Source organism: Oikopleura dioica, chromosome 1, assembly GCF_907165135.1.
Source record: "Oikopleura dioica chromosome 1, OKI2018_I68_1.0, whole genome shotgun sequence".
NCBI lineage: Eukaryota > Metazoa > Chordata > Appendicularia > Copelata > Oikopleuridae > Oikopleura > Oikopleura dioica.
Genome location: NC_137291.1, coordinates 12,634,104 through 12,652,841, shown reverse-complemented (window position 1 = coordinate 12,652,841; position 18,738 = coordinate 12,634,104). Strand labels below are relative to the sequence as shown.

Here is an 18,738-nt window from a genome sequence, read left to right as displayed (position 1 = left end):
AAAATCTATCAGTAAGATTAAATCCGACCCGACACTTGAAACGTAGGTTTCCGCTTCCGTGGCGATTCATTCTCAACTTCTATCTAAAAGTAAGGTTAGGGCTACGTGATCCTTTTGGCGTGACAAACAAAGTTCTGTTTTTTACTAAAGAAAAATAGAGAGAGGGTAACGTTTATCCTAACAAGATAAAATAGGAGAAGAAAAAATAGTAATTGGGTGCATTGTTTTTGTTTATTAATTTCACCATCCACAGTGGCCCTGATTTTTCTTCGTTCTGGCAGTCGATCTATCTGTATGGATGCTGTTGTGTGAGAAAGCTGTTTAGGGGTTTCACAAAGTTTTCATTTGTTCTTATATTTTATAAGCATCTAGGTCTCAGTCTCCAGAGCTGGAGGTTATAAGCTCTACAAATTTGACCGGTCGAAAAGCGGGTCGAATTTATGGGTGGATGTCCTTAAGATTCAGCGATGCTTTAAGGGTATCAGGGGCGATAGAAGAGAGTCGGCCCAAAGGTGACAGCTCTGGATTCCTGAGCCGCTAGAATTCTCCAAAATGAGCATTTTGAAAACCTGGGCCTATCTGCCTTGACCGAGTTCTTTTTGGTGTTCATTTCCGTAATAACAGTGTCCGGATCAATAGGGCAGGTGACGCTGGTGTAGTTAACAGGGCCGGTTACGCCTACCTTGGATACGAAATTATTGAGCTGCTCTTGGATCTGTTGATCTTCGTTCATTTCGGGCTTGTAGGTCGACCCGCCCGGCAGGATTTTTAGTGCTGAGAGATCGCATTTGGGAGCGAAGGTCTAAATATAGACGCGTTTGTTTTTAATTGAAATGTCTGGGGATTCAACCTTGATGGGGCGAGAAACTGGCGAGCGTTTCCGGGAGTAATCTGACTGATGCGAGCGGCTCGAGGTGGTGGAAATTCGACGATCGCGTTCGCGAGATCGGGAGCTAGAATTCGATGATGATTTTTAGAAATAAGTGATCATAAATCGGTAAATTTTAAATTATTTTAGATTTTCAAAATCGACATTCTCGGTCATTTACCTTCTTGAGCGATATCTTTCCCTGGGCGGTGATCTTCGCCTAAGAGGAGATCTTCTGGGAGGCGATCGCCTTGATCTCGACCTGTCATTAGATCGGCTTCTTCGTCGCGGTGGCGGGGGGCTCGCTCTTGATGAATGTCTTCGCTTCAAAGAAAGTGGAGAACGAGAGCGCGAGCGGGATCCTCTTTTCTTTGCTTTTCTCGAATCGCGAGAGTCTCTGGAACAGGGCTGGATATTTTGAAATCAGCAAAAATTTCAAATCAATTTTTGTGTGAAATTTCATTTCTATGTCAAAATTTTGCACCATCTCAACAAATCTCAAATTTCAATATTATTGCAACTCCCTCGTCATAATTTTTTCCATTCTTGAGATTGCTGAGATCTCGAGATCTCAAATCTCAAAATTTTGCAAACCGCGCAAGGGCCGCGGACAAATGTCGCGGGCTTAGAGCAAGACTTGTGATTGGTTCAGATGGACCTGAAATGCTTGAGATCTCAGAATTTCAAATTTCATTTCATTGCAACGCGCGTATCCAACTCACGCAGTTTTCTGAGATAATTGAGATCTCAGCATTTCAAATATCATTTTTTTGCAAAATCGAAAATTGAGATCTCAGACAGAAAATTTTCTGAGATTGCATTTTTGAAATGGATGAGATGATGATTCATGTTTTTTTCGGGGTTCGAGATTTTTGTTGATTTCAAAATATCCAGCCCTGCTCTGGAATCTTTTCGCTTCTTGGACTTTTTCTCGCGGCTTTTGGATCGCGAGCTAAAAATAGAATAGCTAACTAATTATTAGCACGGAAAACAAATTCTTTCACAAAAAAGTCTTCTTTGAGCTCAATTTTGAAGCAATTATATAATTTCATTTTAGAATTGGGTCGCTACTTTACCTAGATCTGTGATGGCTTTTCTTAGATTTCTTCTTCCGATCTTTCGATGCCTTTTTCGACTTTTTCTTTGCTTTCTTTTCGCGCTTTCTTTCCTTGGAGCGGCTTCGGATGGAATCAGATTCAGCTTCAGAAGACTGAACCGATTCCGAAGAATTGCTCGATTCTTCCGAATCCTTTTTACCCCGCGCCATTTTTCATCTGAATATGAAATGGATATGAGAACAGGCTCTTAATAAAATAAACAGTAAAGTAACAGGAATAGTATATTATTTTAATATTGAAATTTTGAACACAAATAAGCCGGTAGCTCACTTACTAATAAGTATTTTAACATTGAAGTTTCATTCATTTTAATATATACTTTCAACATTGAGAGAAGAGTATTTATTCAGTAATTTCTTTTTATAATATTTTATCAATTCTTTTATCCGTGAGTGGGAACTACTCTCGCAGCAGTGTCATTTTATTAAAATATCAAATTTTATAATTTGCAGAAAAAAAGATTTAATTATCAGTTTTAATACATTTGATCTCACATGTGGATCGAGCCGCATAAACAACTTTATTTATAATGTAGATTTTTCATTTTAAAAATTTTCATCAATAAAAAACACCAGACGGTACAATACGAATAGTTAAGAATTATTCAGTAAGTTCATTTTATAACATTTTTAAAAGCAATATAAGCGAATGGTCGGAAATTGTTACTGCAATTTTAGCTTCATTTTAATATAAAAAAATTATCAAACCGAATAGGGGGTTGTAATAGATTATCTTCCAACAGTTTCATTTTAAAATTTTCATGAATAATAAATTTTCTTCAGCAATATTTTCTTTTTCTCTCCATTTTTTTATTCAATTTTCTCTTTTTTTCATAAAATCGCCGTTATTCTGCTTCGTAATAAATCCCTCTGATGAATCATTCATCTTTCGTGAAGTTCTTCTTGTTCATTATTCATTTTTTCTCTTTCTTGCGTTTTTTTCGCCATTTTTCTTTTCAATTTCTCCCATTTTTCATTGCCCGCGGCGCTGCGTAGGATTCTGGCAGCTCGGGCGGATCGACCCGATTCACTACAAAAATTCAATCCTCCAATCGCGCGCCAATTTTGAATACGACTCCTCATTGGCTCCATTTTACAGTGAATGGCTTTTTGAACTTGAAGCTTGAAGTTGTATTAATTACGATTTCTACAAAGAGAATCGAAGAAAGAACATGATTGTTTCAGTCAGACGAATTTTACTACAGAGACAAATTTACTCAAAGATGAGTCATCAAAGAAATATTCAGGAAAAGCTTCAAAAATAACGAATTTCTTTCCTCAATTTATAAGGGTATCCCTTCTTAATCTGTTTCTTTTAACAATGGGCCCTCGTTAATCCTTTGTCTTCGGGTAAAAGGGCCCTACTCGCCCATAACGTTATCATTTATGAAGCCCCCTCTCAGATTTCTCCTTCAATTCTAGCCCGAGGAAAGCGAAAAGAAAAATCTTCCTCTGATGATTCGTCTGAGCCTTCTTCATCTCAAAGATCTTCAGCTCAAGAATTCTCCCAAGATCCGAAGTTCAAAGAAAAGATGGATAAGATGAACGCCGGCTTCGAAAAATTCACCTCCAAGGTCAAATCTCAAGTCGAGCAAGAAAAAGCGAACAGGAAATTTATGGAAGAAAGCTGGGAGAAGCACATGAAATCGGAGAGCGGAAAGGAACAGCTGAATTTTCTGGACAATGAAATGTTGAAAGTCGCCGTTCCGCTAATTGTGATTTTATGCTGCTTTCAGCTTTTTACGGGCGCCAATAATGCGTGACTGTAACCTTCTTCTCCACCTGCAAAATCTGACCTTCAATTGCTATTCAAATAAATTTCCATTTTTGACTAGTTTAGTCGTTTTTAGTCATTTATTTGCGAGTTATAATTTTTATTTGTTTTCAGAAAAAAGAAAGGGAACATGTAAATCTTGCTCGTGCTAGAATGAAATCGCTCAGCTGCATTGTGGTTCTTCGATTAAAATGCCTTCAGCAGCGCATCTTCTCAAATAATACTTCAAAATCGAACAGGAAGAAATTTTTCCGCAGTCTTCCTCGAGAATCATATTTCGGATGGGTTCAATGTCAACGATTGGAAGGCAAGGTCGAAGGGATCTTCGAGCATTTCGCGGTCGGAGTTCTTCAACTGGGCAGGCTTCGCTTGAAGAATTGACGCGTTTGTTGATCACCAGGAAATCATCGGCGATTTCTCGCGACTAGAACTCGTTGAATGGCTTGAAAGAGATAGAAGGACTTACCATTCGACCGAAAGAACCCGCGACATTTCCAAACATCTTCCAAGGAAGGATAAGCTCAGTTACTTTCGCCAGCTCGAATTGTCCGTGAACAACTCCCATAATCGTCTCGAATTCCCCGATTGCTGTTGGCAAGAGCTTCATTTCTCGATTGTAGAGGTAGTCTGTTTGATACGAAGATCCGGAATCGAGAATTCCATCTCCACCGTCGAAAGTATGGACGTATCTGTTTTCCACGAGCCAGGCTCGTCCGGAAAATGGCTAAAAATTAGTTCATACAAATGCTATTGAAATTTTAATGAATCTTACAGATCTTTCTTTGGCGATAAAAGCTCTGATATGGAACCAAATATCAACCCAATAGTCAACATCCGACAATTTTCCAGCGAATTGAACAGGTCCTGAAGCGAGAATCGCCGCGGACAAGTCGAAGTCTTTCGGCATTTGGTCGGGAATGTTGATTGGAAGACCGATGAACATCTCCGAATCGCCAACAAAAAATAAACTGTTGATTAGCGATTTTATTCGTGCTTTCAGACCGAGTTCTGAAGGCAAAATTTGACCAGCGGAATCAGCCATTTCGTCGATCATTGAAACTGGATTCATCTGTTGAAGGGAGGAAAAAAGCTGCTCGATTTCAAGATCTCTCGAAATTTTGTCCACTTGTCCGGCAAAATCACCAAAAAACCACTCATTGTCGTAGAAAAAGAAGCGAATCTCATCAACGATGTCTGTTTTTTCAATAATGTATTTTCTGATCAGCTTTGCGAGACATTCATTGAGAGTAAATCGCACTCCAGTTTGGCCGAGATCCTTGTAAAGCTCGACAAATGTGCCTTGAATTGGAATTTTCGATCCAGCCAGTTCCAAGAAGCTTTCAGATCCGAAAACGAGAACGTTTGGCAGCTCGTTTCGCTTTGCAAAATGACGGACGTTGACGGTGTAGTCATGTTTGCCGATTTTCAAGCCAAACTTGAAAATAGAGCCCTCCTCAGTTTCATCCCCAGAAATGATCAATCGGATGTTCGAATCATATTGACGGCTTCCATTTCCATTGAACAGTTCTCGAGCACTGTCAGTAACAGAAGGAAAGATGAAGCTGTAGGTTTCAAGTCCTTCCGCGTTACCAGGTCGGTCGATGGAGAGTTTTGCTTCGCGAGTGTTTTTGTCCAAGTTAAAAGTCAACTTTTTTCAAGTTCAAGATTTTTTTCTAGAACAAATTGTTTGTTTTTAAATTAAAAACGAAAGTTTCTTTTTTTATTATCCCGGGTTGGGAGAATAAAATTTTTAAAATTAAAGAATAAAACAAAACAAATTGTTCTAGAAATTTTTCTTCTACAAAAAACAAAGTAATGAACTTTTCCTGAAGTCGCGACTTGTCAGAATTTTTTGGCTCATCAAGAGCTTTTAGCTCGATAACGGCGCGTTCTTCTGTATCAAGGACGACAATCTTTCTGCTATTCGTCCCTTTATTGTTCGAATGCGACGAAATCATCGACAAAAATCCGTCAGATTTCTTTTCTTGTCTGAACGACCACTTTTCTGGTCCGTGGATTTCGTCGTTGTACAAAACGTCTAATTCGGCAACATTGCTGGTGAACTCGTAAACAGCGTTGGAAGTGGCGATGTTGGAGAACTTTGTGTTCAATTCTCGACTTACATCGTTGACAAGAGCCTTGGCATTGCAAATGAAATAGAACTCATCATCAGACTCGCTTCCCTCGCAATGAATTGAGCCCCAAGTAGGCACGTTTTTGATTTGATTCGGCTGAGTGAAGTAAATCGTTAATCCGTCTCGCTCGTACGAGCCTCTGAAATGGTATTCCTGGCCATCGGGAGTTACAGTCAAGGAGTAAGTATGAAGACTCCAGTCCAATGAAACAACGATGTCAACAGAAGACCTGGCGAGCATGAACTTCTCAATGATCTCTGGATCTACATGTTGCATGATTCCACTGAGTTTGGATTCGATTCCAAAAGTAGCTCCTTCTTCTAAACCAACGAAGCGGACATCGAGTTTGATCGGCTCATTGTCATTGACTTCCACTTCGAGTCCGCCACCGACTCGGCCGCTGAGATCGACACTGGCTTCGGTCGAGAAAAAGTGGAATTTCTCCAAACTAGGCATCGACCACTCGATTAAGGCACTTCCTCCTATTAGCTGGTCAAAAGCATGGTAGGTTTGTCCATAATAATCATCCGTTGTGTAGCGTAGGGCGCCGCCTAGGGCGAGAGATGCTTTGTATTCGTTGTATTCGCCGCTTGTTTTCAGCGTGTATTTTTCCTCTCCAGGTGACTGCTCCTCGATAATATCGCCTGAGAGAGTCAATTTATGCTCGTCTTCAAGTCCGAATCCAGAAAGAATTGTTTCAGAAGTGACTCTGTAGGGCTTGTTGAATTCTCCAGTATTTTGGAACTTATGATCGGGACCGTGAGTATCCAGGGTCCATGAAAGGCGGCTATTTTGCCAATCTTGGTCGATGATTATTTTGTTTTTCATTTCGCGGATGTTTATCACAAGTCCTTCTTTGTGATTGTTTTCAAAGTCGTAGCTCAGCCTGACATATTCTTTTTCTTCGTGACTGACGAAGACTTCCGAGCTTAAATAAGACTCCGATGTATTCAAGAGCACTTCAAAATCCTTCCCAAAGAAGTCTAAAGCAAGCGAGATTCCACTGAAACCACTCTCGCCGAAGCTCACGTGTCCGTCAAGATAAACGCTTCCTTCAGCAAGGTCGACCTTTGTCTTCAAATCTCCATCTTTTGAGTAATCAAAGACGAGCTCTCCGAATCTCGCGCCAAGAAGAAACTTGTTCTCTTCTTCATTTCCTATTGTAATGTTGTAGCCGGCCTTGACGTTGATTCCAGCATCAAGATCAGAAACGACGTCGAAAGAGATTTCTTCCGGAAGAGTTGGACTGGCTGCTTTGAATGCCCCTTTTCCGTAGAAATCATGAAGACCGCCGAGTTTGTAATCGCATGTAAGGCTCAAATCATGAACGAGGTAAATTTGTTCATGTTTTCCTTCTGCGCCTTGGACGATTGCTGTTGCTTTGAAAGCCTCATGCTCGGGGAAATCAGCGAAGGCGTCGATTCTCGTGTGCGGCAAAATCGCCATTTGATAGTGCAGGAAATCGATGTTGTGGAACATTTCGGCGACAAGTTCCATGTGATTTTCGTTCATTCGGAAATTCGCGTGAGTTACTTCGAATTCATAGAAAACATCGTTGTCGATCAACATTAAGAACTCGTTCAAAGTCGCGGTTTTGTACTCCGGCTCCACTTCGAGGTTCATTTTCAAGTCGACCATTGGTTCTTCTGCACGATCGCTGCGGACTTCCAGGAGTGGATTGAGCTTGAATTCGATCGCGCGAATACTAGCATCGTTGCGGCTGATGTCGACCCGCCAATCTGTGTCGATTTTGTATTCGCCGTCGTAGCCAAAGATCAGCCCAGTTGAGCCGCTTGGATCACCAAAATTGACAAGGAGATCGACAGTCGTTTGGTTCAGAAGCTCATAGGCTTCGACCTCGACTTGCGATGAGAAATCGCCACGACCAGCGGAGGATCTCAATTCATTCTTCATGTCGAAAAGAACAAGCTGACGTCCTCTTTCTTCAATGTCGATCAACAGATTTGCGCGCGAATTGATGGAAGAAAACGAGGAGGGGAGATCAAGAAGACCGTGAATTTTGAACGACAGAGCAGTAAACTCTTGCGATTGAATAAAGCTGACAACAGAGCCGTGCAGCAAAATCGAGTTATCGTCAAGTTCACCCCCTAGAGTGAGTCTAGCATGTCGCTGTTCTAGTCCCATTAGTTGAGCTTCCGGAGAGGTCTCATAGACATCACAGACTAAGACAAGTTTTGTGATGGGGCTGGACTCAACGAGACCGCGACCAATGTCCAAACCGATCTTTTCAATGCTGAAAATGACGGTAAGATTCTTATTCTGCTCAGGCGCTTCATAAATTTCCTCAAGTCTCAAATTCAAGTCGACTTTGTTGATGACTCCTCGGATTCTCAAATTTTCTGATCTTTCAAGGAACTTATGATCGATGGTTAGAGAAGATTCTTTGTCGAAATTTGTAATGAAATCCTTCATGTTTGAGGAATCCAAGTAAATTGACTGTGATGGGTAGCAAAAAATTGAAGTTGATTTTTCCAAACAGAGACTTTCATCTTCGATTGCAGGCTTTTTACCGGAAATGTAAAAATCTTGGAGTCCGTTTTGATGGAAAGACATTTCTATTTCCGCGAGTACTTGATTTTTTTCAGGCAAAGTGTGTTCGACCGTCGTTTTATGACCATCTTTCTTGATTTCGATTTCGTTTTCATACATGATCAGATGCTCGACTACCGCCACTTCCTCTGGTAGATAATCGATAAACAGGGTCTCTAAATCGTGTATACTCCACCAAATGCTTGTAAGATCATCAACATTTTTGAATTTCAAGAACGAGTTTCCGTATTTATCGTTAATCCGTTCTCCGTATTCATCGTATTCATCGTATGTGAAACAGAGAGCAGATTCCAACGTAAAGTCCAATAGTTCTCGAGGAATCGGTTTTGGCCCATAGAAATGAGCTTCAAAAATACCTGCAGTCTTTGTTATCATAAACTCGTAATCAGGAAGAGAGTCGCTGGTACCCATCATTTGTGCGAAAAATCCAGGGTAAATATTCTCCGATTCTTCAAAACCCATCAAATTTTCGTAAATGTTGACTATTTTCCCAGCTGATATTCGGAAATAATCAGTTCGGTTGCAAGTTAAACTTTCTTCTTTGTACCATTTTACTTCGAGCAAGCTTTTTCCGTCCAGTAAAGCGCCTGTGGCATCATAAATTTCAGATTTTATGTCATTTTCTGAATTGAAATCAACAACAGATATTTCCAAAGAAAAATCATTATTCGATTCGACAACCGATAATGATTTTCGCTCCTCATCAACAATTATCTTCAGAGAATTAGCTATAGAGTTTCCATCAATTGTTTCCTCTATTATCGCAACGAGGCCGTCTTCTGCTGGTTTTAATCCATTCGGAACAGTGAATCTTAAATTGAAGTCCACTTGCTGCTCGTTTGATGTTCCATCATCTTTCCACTCTCGTTGCAACTCCGTTGTAGCCAATTTTGCTTCGAATTTCTCCCGATTGGGAACATAAACGAAATTGAGTTTAGTTAGGGCATCATTGACACTGAGGATTCCCATCTGGAATTGTTGTTCCATTGCTGTTTCTTCTGGAATTTCGATGCTGAATTCATACTCTTCTGGTTTGACGAGATACGAAATTTCGCCGAGAACGATGTCTTCTGGCTCACGTACTTCGGAGACTTTGACAATAACGGAGCCTGTATCAGTAAACTTTCGTCCCGCGATTTTAAACTTTTTCTTCAAGTCTTCATTCAGATCCAAAGAAACTTGAAGGGCAATAGTCGATGCTTTGGGATCAACAAGGAGACCAGCCGTTATTCGTTGAAGTTGATTCTCTTCCATTCCCTTCTTGGCGAGCTCAAGATAGCTTGTCAGTCTCTTGTTGTTCTCCGCGGCGTAGAATTTGAATCCCGAGTTTTTGCCGATGATTTGATCCACCATCGGATCCCTGACGCATTCGTTTTTGATGTTCAACTGAGCGCTTCTCCTCCATGTCTCCCCAGCTTCCGGTTTAAAATCAGAGACAAATGTCAAACTGCATTTTTTTGCACCAAGACTATTTATCTTTGAATAACCAGCTGATGTTTTTAGATAATTTTCATCACTTGATTTGATCGCGAAAAGTGTTTGTGTTCGTACGTCAGTCGAATTTTCCCAGCTCAGGAAGAACTCTTTCGATTGCTTCAGCGCAAAGCCTGTTCGTTTTTTCTGGGCGTAGAGATCCACACTGTAGCTTTCCTGATTTTTCTCTCCAGGGCCGTTCAAAAGAGCAACAGCTTTGTAATGGCCGTCGGTAGGCTCCTTCAATTGGAGACGAACTCGACTTGGAAAATCTAATGATAGAGCTTCTACGTCTTGCGAGACGTCAATATAGTAATCTACTCGTTTTGCCGACTTGTCCACGAATCTGAATGAAACTGGGTAGCTCTCATCGTTCATAATCGGCTCGAAGCTGATAAACAGGTTTCTTGGGTTCTTGACTTGCCATGTGCTTCGAAGACCATATTTAGTCGACTCAGCGTAGAATTTCCATTTGTAAAGCGCTTCGAATTGGAGTTGCTCGGGCGTCGCTAGAATTTGACCTTTGATGTCGATCTCATGTTCGCCTTCCTTTTTCCCATCCAGTCGGCCAATCATTTTTTCAGGAGTGAGTTGGTAATAAGTCACAAGTTGGTACTTAGTGGCAAAAAGTCGAAGATAAGAAGGCACCAGATTGAGCCTTATTCCCGCTGCGGATTTTGAATAATCATCGGCCATGTTTAAATAGAACGCCATGTCCAGAAGTTCTGTTTTTCCCATGAGATCGAATTTGAAGTCAAAAGTTCCTTCGACTTCCCGTTGAGATCCGACGAATCCTCCCATTTCTGCCGGGCATTTGGACTTTTGCACGTGATTTTGTTGAAATGCCATTTTTCCTTTATCGAATCGAAGTTGGACGAAGTCAGATTGGATTTCAAACTGGCTGATTTTTAGTTGATATTTGGTCGAGTCTTTTCCCGATCGCCAGTTTGAGTCAACCAAGAAATCAACTTTGCCAAGTTCACCAGCGTCGCCATGAAAGAAAACATTTGCCTTATCATCTTGAATTCCCACTCCAGTGTCTAAAAGCACTTGAAAATTGTCTCCGAGGTCGAGGATAAACTTTATTTCTCCTTCCGCGTTGCCGATTTCTACCGTTCGCGAGAGTTTTACGTTAACAAAACTAGTTATAATCTCCTCTTCTTCGTATCGACCATCCATGATCGCCAAAGTTTGATTCAAATATTTCATGTCAGCAGGAGGACCGGCCATTGGATTGTCAGGAGATTTCTTGAACGTCATAAAGGCCAGAATCTCGGCAAGATTTTCAGTCTTTTCTAGGGCCAAATAAGCACGTGTTGCGTTGTCATGGGCCTCAATGGTTGGCTTCATGTTGAAAATCGTTCTTTCCGACTCTGGAATCTGATCGAAAATTTTGAACTCGACATCTTCACCGTATGGTTGACTGAATGATCCTCTGAGTTCCCCATCAACAGAGCGCAGAGAGAAGACCTGCTCATTTGGAGCCAAAAATCCAGCAGTTGTTATAATAAATTCTCCAGTTGATTCAGAATATACAAAAGTAGCGTGAGCTCCATCGCCATTTACTTTGAAACTGAATCCACCGACGTTGCTGTATTCGAGTCCAGTTCCATCGTTTGCTTTTAGTCGCCATCCCTGACTTCCAAAGGCAATTTCAAAGTGGGACACGTCTGAGTTTCTACGCCGACGGATAAATTCATTTGCAAGTGTTTCTTTTTCTTCCAACTCGCTTTTTAAAATTCCTTTCAGAACGAACTCCCAATTTTTATCAAGGGAGAGAGAGCTTTTGAGCCGTAATGTTTCAAATGCCGTCTCTCTTGACACTGTCTCTAGACGAAGAGGGTCGTTTGAATTTTCACCCTGCTCATTTTCTTGGTGAACGAGAAAAGAACGTTGAAAATCAAAGGCATCATTTTTCAAGTATTTGAAGATTCCAACGTCTGTGTATCCGAAAGCCACCTTTACTTTCTCAAAAAGGGACAAGTTCATCGTTCGTTCGTAATCTTCAGAAATTTGAGCAAAGAACGCCTTGATATCATCGATTTCAATGCTGAAAACGTCACTGCCTCTGAGTCGGAAGTCGAGCTTCAATTGTGGCTTTTGATTGAGTCCAAGGGTTTCTGCAACATAATCTCCCTCGACATCGTTGTTCTTTGCCCTTGGGTCGAAGATCTTGATGATTTCATTCTCCAAATTGACCGCTCTGATGCGCATTTCCAAGCTGCCGAATTTCCCTTCATCTATTTTGACCATTTCTTGGGTGGATAGAAAGTTCGCCCCACTCACGTATAAATACGCAAAAGTAACAAACTTGTTCATATCGATGTTCAGTCGTCTCAGAATAATGGAGCCCGGATGATTAAGCTTCTCAATCTTGATAACATCGTTTTTGTAGACGAAGCTGTTTCCAGTGAGGAGCGCTGCAAAGTCAGACATGTTCGCTCCCATCAAGTTCATGTGATCCAGTTGCAGGGTTTTCATCAAATTGAGCATGTCCGAGCTTTCTTCCTCGATACTCGCTTGGATCAAAAAGTCTCTTAGTTCGATAGAAGGACATTCCCACAGCGCGAGTAGGGCCATTTGCCGCCGCTCCGGAGCAAGGTGGTCGATCTCTTCCATGATTCCAGTCAGGAACTCGAATCGTGCTTCCGTGCACTCTGTTCGTCGAAGAGCATCAATCGCTGTCGAGCTGATTTCTTCGTCATCACTGAACGCGCAGCGCTCTGTTATGACTGTAATGTCGTTGAAAACGCCTCCATTTCCAAGCGCTTTTAGGTAGATTAGATCTTCTTCTGCATCACAATATGTAGAAATTCCCCTCTCAAGAAGTTCAACGGCGTTTTTCACAGCATTTGTCGCCCGGCAATTCGAATTGAATTGACAAAACTCGTGAATAAGCTTCCCTAGGAGCAGTTTTTCGATGTCTCGGGAAAAGCTGTTCTTTGCGAATTCGTAGAAATTCTTCAAAGTTGAAAGACTGTTCTCCCCTGTTTGTGGAGTGATGAAAAGACTGTTCATGAGTAGATCTGGAAAGCCAGCGTATCCATTAGTTCGCTGAAGTTTCACAGCTTGAGATAAACATTTGTCCAGTCTGCAAAAGATTAACGCGTCAAAGAGAAGTTTTTCTCCGTCAAGGTCGTTTTTGTCATTGCAAACAGAGTGCGCGGCGTTGGCGGCTGCTTCGATTTCGCCTGGCGAAGCAACTTTGAGTTGCTCGACGAGTTCTGCTGTTTGATGACCTCTGTCTTCAGCCTGGCAGGCTTCCGATAAAACACCAAGGATATCTTCTTTTACATTTAGCTGCGAAAAGCGTTGGAGATACTGAGCATTACCAATTTGAGTGAATTCTGCTGGAATTCGATCCCATTCTGGAGAATGAAGTTCGGTGATTTTGAAAGGAGAAATTGAGTAAGGCCTGTTTTGCTCGAGAAAAGGCTTTGATGATATCAAAAAAGCTAGCTTTGAAATTGCATTTTTATCCTCGCCGTTGTAGCAAAGCAAGGGACTAGAAGATTGATTTTCTTCAGCATTGCAAACTTTCATTGCGTTTTTGAATATTTTCAAATAAAGGAGGTAGCTAAACTAGCGTTTAACGCATTCCTGAGTTTCCATTTTCGTCCGCAACGACTAGAACTTCGAAATCCTCGTCATAAGGATAACGCGGATTTTCCCAAACCATTCTGCTCAACTCTGCATCAGTATAATAATCCAAGCCATAAGAAGGCGAGCGCCCAAAACGAGCAAAAGGGCGGTCCACATTTTCTGTCAAAAGAAAGACGTGATAGAGGTCATCAATTTCCGCGTTTCGAACTTCTCTCATCGTAAGACTTCTGGACGTCTGGGAAAGATTGTTGCATCTTGCGCAGATATCTCGACTTATCAAGCTACTCTTGCAAACTGCTGCGAAAAGCAGCAAAAGAGGCTTTTTGAACCTCATTTTTTTCTGTCTTTCGTTGCAACTGAGAATCGTTATTGAGAAGAAAACGGCTTTATGATCTCCGCCTATTTGAACAAGTATTTGTTTGTGTACTGGATTTTGCGGAATAAACCACATTTTCTCATAAACAATTTCATACGGGAAGAAGCGAACTTTGCTCATAGAAAATGACAAATCAGCGATATATTTTTCTTAACTTTTGAAGAAGGGCCTTCTAACATGGCTACTGCAGATGACAAAAAATAATCTTATCTTACATCTTGAAAACATGTTCAGCTTGGAACAACCTATTTGAAAGCCTATTTTTCAGTTTCAAATACTAGTTCCGACCGGTTCACGACCAAAATACGAACTATTTTAACACAGATTTTGCCGGAAAAGGCAGTTCAATTTTTGAGAGAAACAATGGCGTTAGGATCATTTTTGAGTATTTTTGCTTTGAGTTATATGGCTGTCGAAAGTCTTCCAGAAATAAGCAAAGAAGAAGCCAGTGCATTTTTAAGGAGACAGAGTAAGTTATCTTTGGAAGCTTTTTTCTGAAAAATAAGGAGCTGGCTAGATTAAAAAATCTTAGCCTGTTAGGTCATCAAGAAGCCGTTATGATCATGCTAAGAGAGAAGGACCTACCAGCGGTTTATTTCGGTATCATAACCGTGGAAGAAGAGGTCTTATCTTAGATCTAAAAAACACATTTCGAAACTGAAATTATTCGGTTTTCATTTTTCCAGGAAACGCAGATTTTTTTCCAAGAAACGCAGATTTTAACGGAAACTTTTTCCGGGAAAGTCAGTCTAATTATTTGAAGAGAATGGCATTACGGTTATTTTTGAGTATTGCTTTGAGTGCTATGGCTGTCGAAAGTCTGCCGGAAATAAGCAAAGAAGAAGCCAGTGCATTTTTGAGGAGACAGAGTTAGTTATCTTTGGAAGCTTTTTTTCTTAAAAATATGGAACCATAATGAACTTTATTCTAGGGCGAATGAATTCCGACCCTTCCGCAATGGACGACACTCTTGCGGAAGAAGCGCAACCTGCGGATCTTGAGCGAGAATGCAACGAAGAAACTTGCGACTGGGCCGAGGCTTTTGAAGTGTTCGGCGACCAGGATCAAACTGATCACTTCATGTACACGCGGCTCAATCAGTGCGAGATCCTGGAACCATGCTTTGCGTCGGGAAGTGCGAATTGCGAGAATAAGTGGAACAGTTATTGGTGCCAATGTTTGAGCGGCTTTTACGGCAAAGATTGCGATGTTAAGGATACAGTAAGTACGTTCCATAGAGCGATTCGAGGTCAATGAGGACCGTACATCAAAGGTCAAATTACTGACTGACCGGTTGTTTCCAACACCCCCAGTTCAAACCGGTTTTTATCTTTAAAAATAATCTTTTCTTGTTTTTATGGATAAAATTTTCCGAGAAAAAGCAATCTGTGTTTTCATCGTTATTTGATCATTGCTCACCTCGAAAATTCAGATGGCTACATGTGTCAACGCCCAGAAGGCTGCGAAGGCTTCTTCGGAGCACAAGCAACAACGACAACGAGCACGACAATAACGACGACAGTGACACTTATGCCGCCATATACTCCAAGCGTTGAGTGCGACACGATCAACGATCGTTTTATTGTGAGAATGCCGAAATCAAGTCTTGGCGACTATTTGCTTGGCTTCGACATGATGAGTGCGACCTGTACACATTCATTTGAGGATCAACAGGGCGTCGTTTTTTCATACAAGTAAGTTTTCTACTCTTACCAGTAGAATAGCCAGTGTTTTATTCTTTCAGGTTTACTGAATGCGAAACGCGAATGAGATACGACGAAAACCAACCGACCAAGTTCATTTATGAGAATAACCTAAGGTAAGTTTCCGACATGAAGAAAAAGTTGAACACTTTGAAATTTAGCCGAGCACCAGCATTGACCGGGGGAGTTTACAGAGACTACGGAGAAATTTATTTATTTCGATGTGTGATTGATCGCCTTGGTCGAATCGACAACAAGTTCGTGAATGAGACGAGTTGGGAGGTGTCCTCAGAAATTATGCCCGTTTATGTTATCTCGGACTTTATGGTAACAGGGAACGGTTCAAAACATCAGCAAATCTAAATACCACTTTACAGGATGAATTTTTATAGCAAAAAATAATTTTGTGAAACCAATAATGATAAGTGACCTTGAAAGAGGAATGGGAGCGATTCAAAACGCTGGCGATTTTCTCTTCAGATTGAATGTCTACGAGAATTCCAGTTATCTGACCAGGTAAAAAATAACAAACGCGTGGAAGATAATGCTTTAATTTATTCTAAGATACCCATTTCAATCCTTTCCTCTGCCGAAATCACTCAACGAACGCGTCTTTCTCGGTGCAGAGGTGATCACTCAAATGCATTATTTTTACATTTTCACGAAGAGTTGCTGGTCGGCTCCTTCTGTCGACCCTAAGTTAGTTCACACTAGACTCACTTTTCAATTCTTTTTATTTTTTTCTAGCAACACTGTTTCCTATCCAATGATGTACAACGGCTGTCCCGCGGATTCCTTTACTTTTCTTCAACCACGGCTCCACAAGGAAGATCGCTTCGAAACGAAGACGCTGAGGTTTCCCGGCTCCAACTTCGTCTACATACAGGCAATCATCACTATCAAACGAAGACTGACATAAGTTTTAGTGCGATGTGATTATTTGCGACTTGCGAAAAGCTAATGCTACGGGTTAAAAGCCTTAGACTTTCTCACAAATTTAAGCAATTGACAAAGAACTAACAAACAGAACCCTTACTAAGACCCAGCCTGTCAATCAACCTGTCGGTTAGGCGATCTTACCAACCCTATCTTCTCTGCCGATCGGCGAAAACGAAGAGCTTCTTCGTTAGACTATCATCCGGAACGAATCGTCACTCTTGGACCATTCCGGATTCAAGATGAGGAAGAGAAAGAAAATAAAGCGAGCAAATTTACTTTCTGGTCCACATGTTTAAGCTGGTTCGTAGGAGCCTGTGCAACTGTTCATTTTGTCATTCACATTTTCAGAAAAAAACTTGCTCCATCTATGTCAGATTCTGATAATACAGTTACATAACGGTGTTATTGTTGTTTGAATAAAAAATATTTTCGGAGACCCAGAAAGGCTGTCCCTCTGCTGATGGAAAATTTTTCTTATCTAACATCTCAAAAACAATTATCTAAAAAGCTTCATAGCAAAAAAGACGCGCTATTTCGAAGAATAACGTTTTACGGAAGTTTTTGAGTATTTTTCCTTTGAGTTCCATGGCTGTCGGAGGTATTCCAGAAATAAGCAAAGAGGAAGCCAGTACATTCTTTGAGAAGACAGAGTAAGAGATGCTTTTTATATTAATTTTTTGTATAATAAAATAGCAAGCGGTAGATCTTGAGCGAGAATGCAACGAAGAAACTTGCGACTGGACCGAGGCTTTTGAAGTGTTCGGCGACCAGGATCAAACGGATCACTTCATGTACACGCGGCTCAATAAATGCGAGATCCTGGAACCATGCTTTGCGTCGGGAAGTGCGAATTGCGAGAATAAGTGGAACAGTTATTGGTGCCAATGATTGAGCGGCAGATACGGCAAGAATTGCGATACCGTAAGTACGTTCCAAAAAGGGATCCAATTCAATTACCCTCTCAGATCATCCGGAAGGCTTTGAGCGACGTCCACGACAGCGAGAACAACAGTGACTCTTTTGCCGCCATACACTCCAAGCGTTGAATGCGACACGATCAACGATCGACGATCGTTTTATTGTGAGAATGCCGAAATCAAGTCTTGGCACCTTTTTACAAGTCAGCTTCTGATAATACAGTCACGTAAAAAATGTTCCTTGAGTTCTCAATTTCATTACAGCGCAAAAAGTAATACTGAGCAATACAGTAATTGTAGTGATAAAAGACAACTTCATTTCAATTCAATTTTCCCGATCGATCTCTGGCGCTCCGCTAGTGCTCATCCCTCATCGACACGCATCTATGTACTGTTTTTGGTGTTATCGTTTTTTGATATCTTGTCCGTTGTTAACTTTTCTTCATAAATGAAAAGCTGGTGATTTAGAGAGATTCTTCTTCAATAAAAGGTAAGGTCCTTACCGTAAGGATTAGGGTTAGGGTTAGGCCCGGTTGGGGGATAGAGAGGTCGAGCCCTTTTAGACCTGAAAAATTGTTTCGGGCCCTTTTTTCGGAACCTTTTTTTCGCGCAATCGATATTGAAATTTTGACTGATGAGTGTATATTCTGAATGGGCTAAATTGCTTGACTTATGTTTTCTAATCCCTTTTTCTCCAAATAGCCGAGGCGCTCGCGAGCCGTGCTCCCTTACCGATTGACACAGGAAAAATCCCTTGTCGACAAATCTTGCCCGTCAACAACGAGAGAAACAATTTGAAGACGAATTATTCATGGAGTACATAAGAAGGGTAAGCTTCTTGGAATTTAAAAAATCAACGAGAAAAAAAGTAGAAAAAGAGAAATTCTCTTTGAGAGAAAGCGCTTCATTTTTAATTCGATTAAAAATAAACCTTATAAACTAGGGTCGCTTTTCTAACAAAGAGATAATTCTAGAGACTGTCTGAGACAAACTTGGGTTTAACCGGCGCTGACGGTCAACCCTCCTCGACGATGGACGCTGCTCCTACTAATGGATACATGGTCCCAACAGCGAGTTCTACTACAAATTCTTTAGCAAGCAGAGCGTCAGATTCCACAGGAATATCAAGGAAAGGGGATGAGGAGGGAGAGAAAAAGCGTGCAATTAATAATTAACTAGCCAAGAGTGGTCACAAAGCCGCCTCCTGAGGCAACACATCGATTTCAAATTTGTCCCAATCTTTGAGTGGGTACACCCTTAGT

General features: G+C 41.1%; 2 protein-coding genes and 1 long non-coding RNA gene across 4 annotated transcripts; 2 read left to right on the top strand and 1 right to left on the bottom strand.

Annotated features, from left to right (window-relative positions):
- Nucleotides 1-109: 109 nt before the first annotated feature.
- Nucleotides 110-2,139, bottom strand: LOC145695245 (uncharacterized). Its single transcript, XM_081772247.1, has 6 exons — nt 1,945-2,139; nt 1,776-1,820; nt 1,050-1,271; nt 851-953; nt 576-802; nt 110-317 (listed from the first exon to the last, which is right to left on the bottom strand). Exons 1-6 carry the CDS (start codon nt 2,133-2,135, stop codon nt 287-289), a joined length of 819 nt encoding a protein of 272 aa, XP_081628373.1. The 5' UTR covers nt 2,136-2,139; the 3' UTR covers nt 110-286.
- A 12,063-nt stretch (nt 2,140-14,202) lies between these two features.
- LOC145706420 (uncharacterized) lies at nt 14,203-16,956 on the top strand. The gene is made up of 10 exons (XM_081783822.1): nt 14,203-14,386; nt 14,849-15,142; nt 15,350-15,611; nt 15,662-15,736; nt 15,782-15,955; nt 16,062-16,136; nt 16,185-16,319; nt 16,368-16,506; nt 16,547-16,589; nt 16,667-16,956. Exons 1-10 carry the CDS (start codon nt 14,281-14,283, stop codon nt 16,954-16,956), a joined length of 1,593 nt encoding a protein of 530 aa, XP_081639948.1. The 5' UTR covers nt 14,203-14,280.
- Nucleotides 16,957-17,102: 146 nt separating this feature from the next.
- On the top strand, nt 17,103-17,727 carry LOC145706540 (uncharacterized). Of its 2 annotated transcripts, none has more exons than XR_014134697.1 (3): nt 17,103-17,209; nt 17,253-17,480; nt 17,525-17,727. It is a non-coding gene; the product is annotated as an uncharacterized LOC145706540 (long non-coding RNA). The 2 variants fall into 2 exon arrangements; XR_014134696.1 differs by having other exon boundaries at nt 17,253-17,484.
- The last annotated feature ends 1,011 nt before the right edge of the window (nt 17,728-18,738 follow it).

Coding starts and splice junctions, on each gene's coding strand:
- LOC145695245 (XM_081772247.1), bottom strand. CDS start 2,135: ATGGCGCGGGGTAAAAAGGATTCGGAAGAATCGAGCAATTCTTCGGAA. Junction 1,272..1,775: donor AAGTCCAAGAAGCGAAAAGA/TTCCAGAGCAGG, acceptor TATCCAGCCCTG/TTCCAGAGACTCTCGCGATT. Junction 803..850: donor CAGTTTCTCGCCCCATCAAG/GTTGAATCCCCA, acceptor GTCTATATTTAG/ACCTTCGCTCCCAAATGCGA.
- LOC145706420 (XM_081783822.1), top strand. CDS start 14,281: ATGGCGTTAGGATCATTTTTGAGTATTTTTGCTTTGAGTTATATGGCT. Junction 14,387..14,848: donor TGCATTTTTAAGGAGACAGA/GTAAGTTATCTT, acceptor ACTTTATTCTAG/GGCGAATGAATTCCGACCCT. Junction 15,956..16,061: donor TCGGACTTTATGGTAACAGG/GAACGGTTCAAA, acceptor CCTTGAAAGAGG/AATGGGAGCGATTCAAAACG.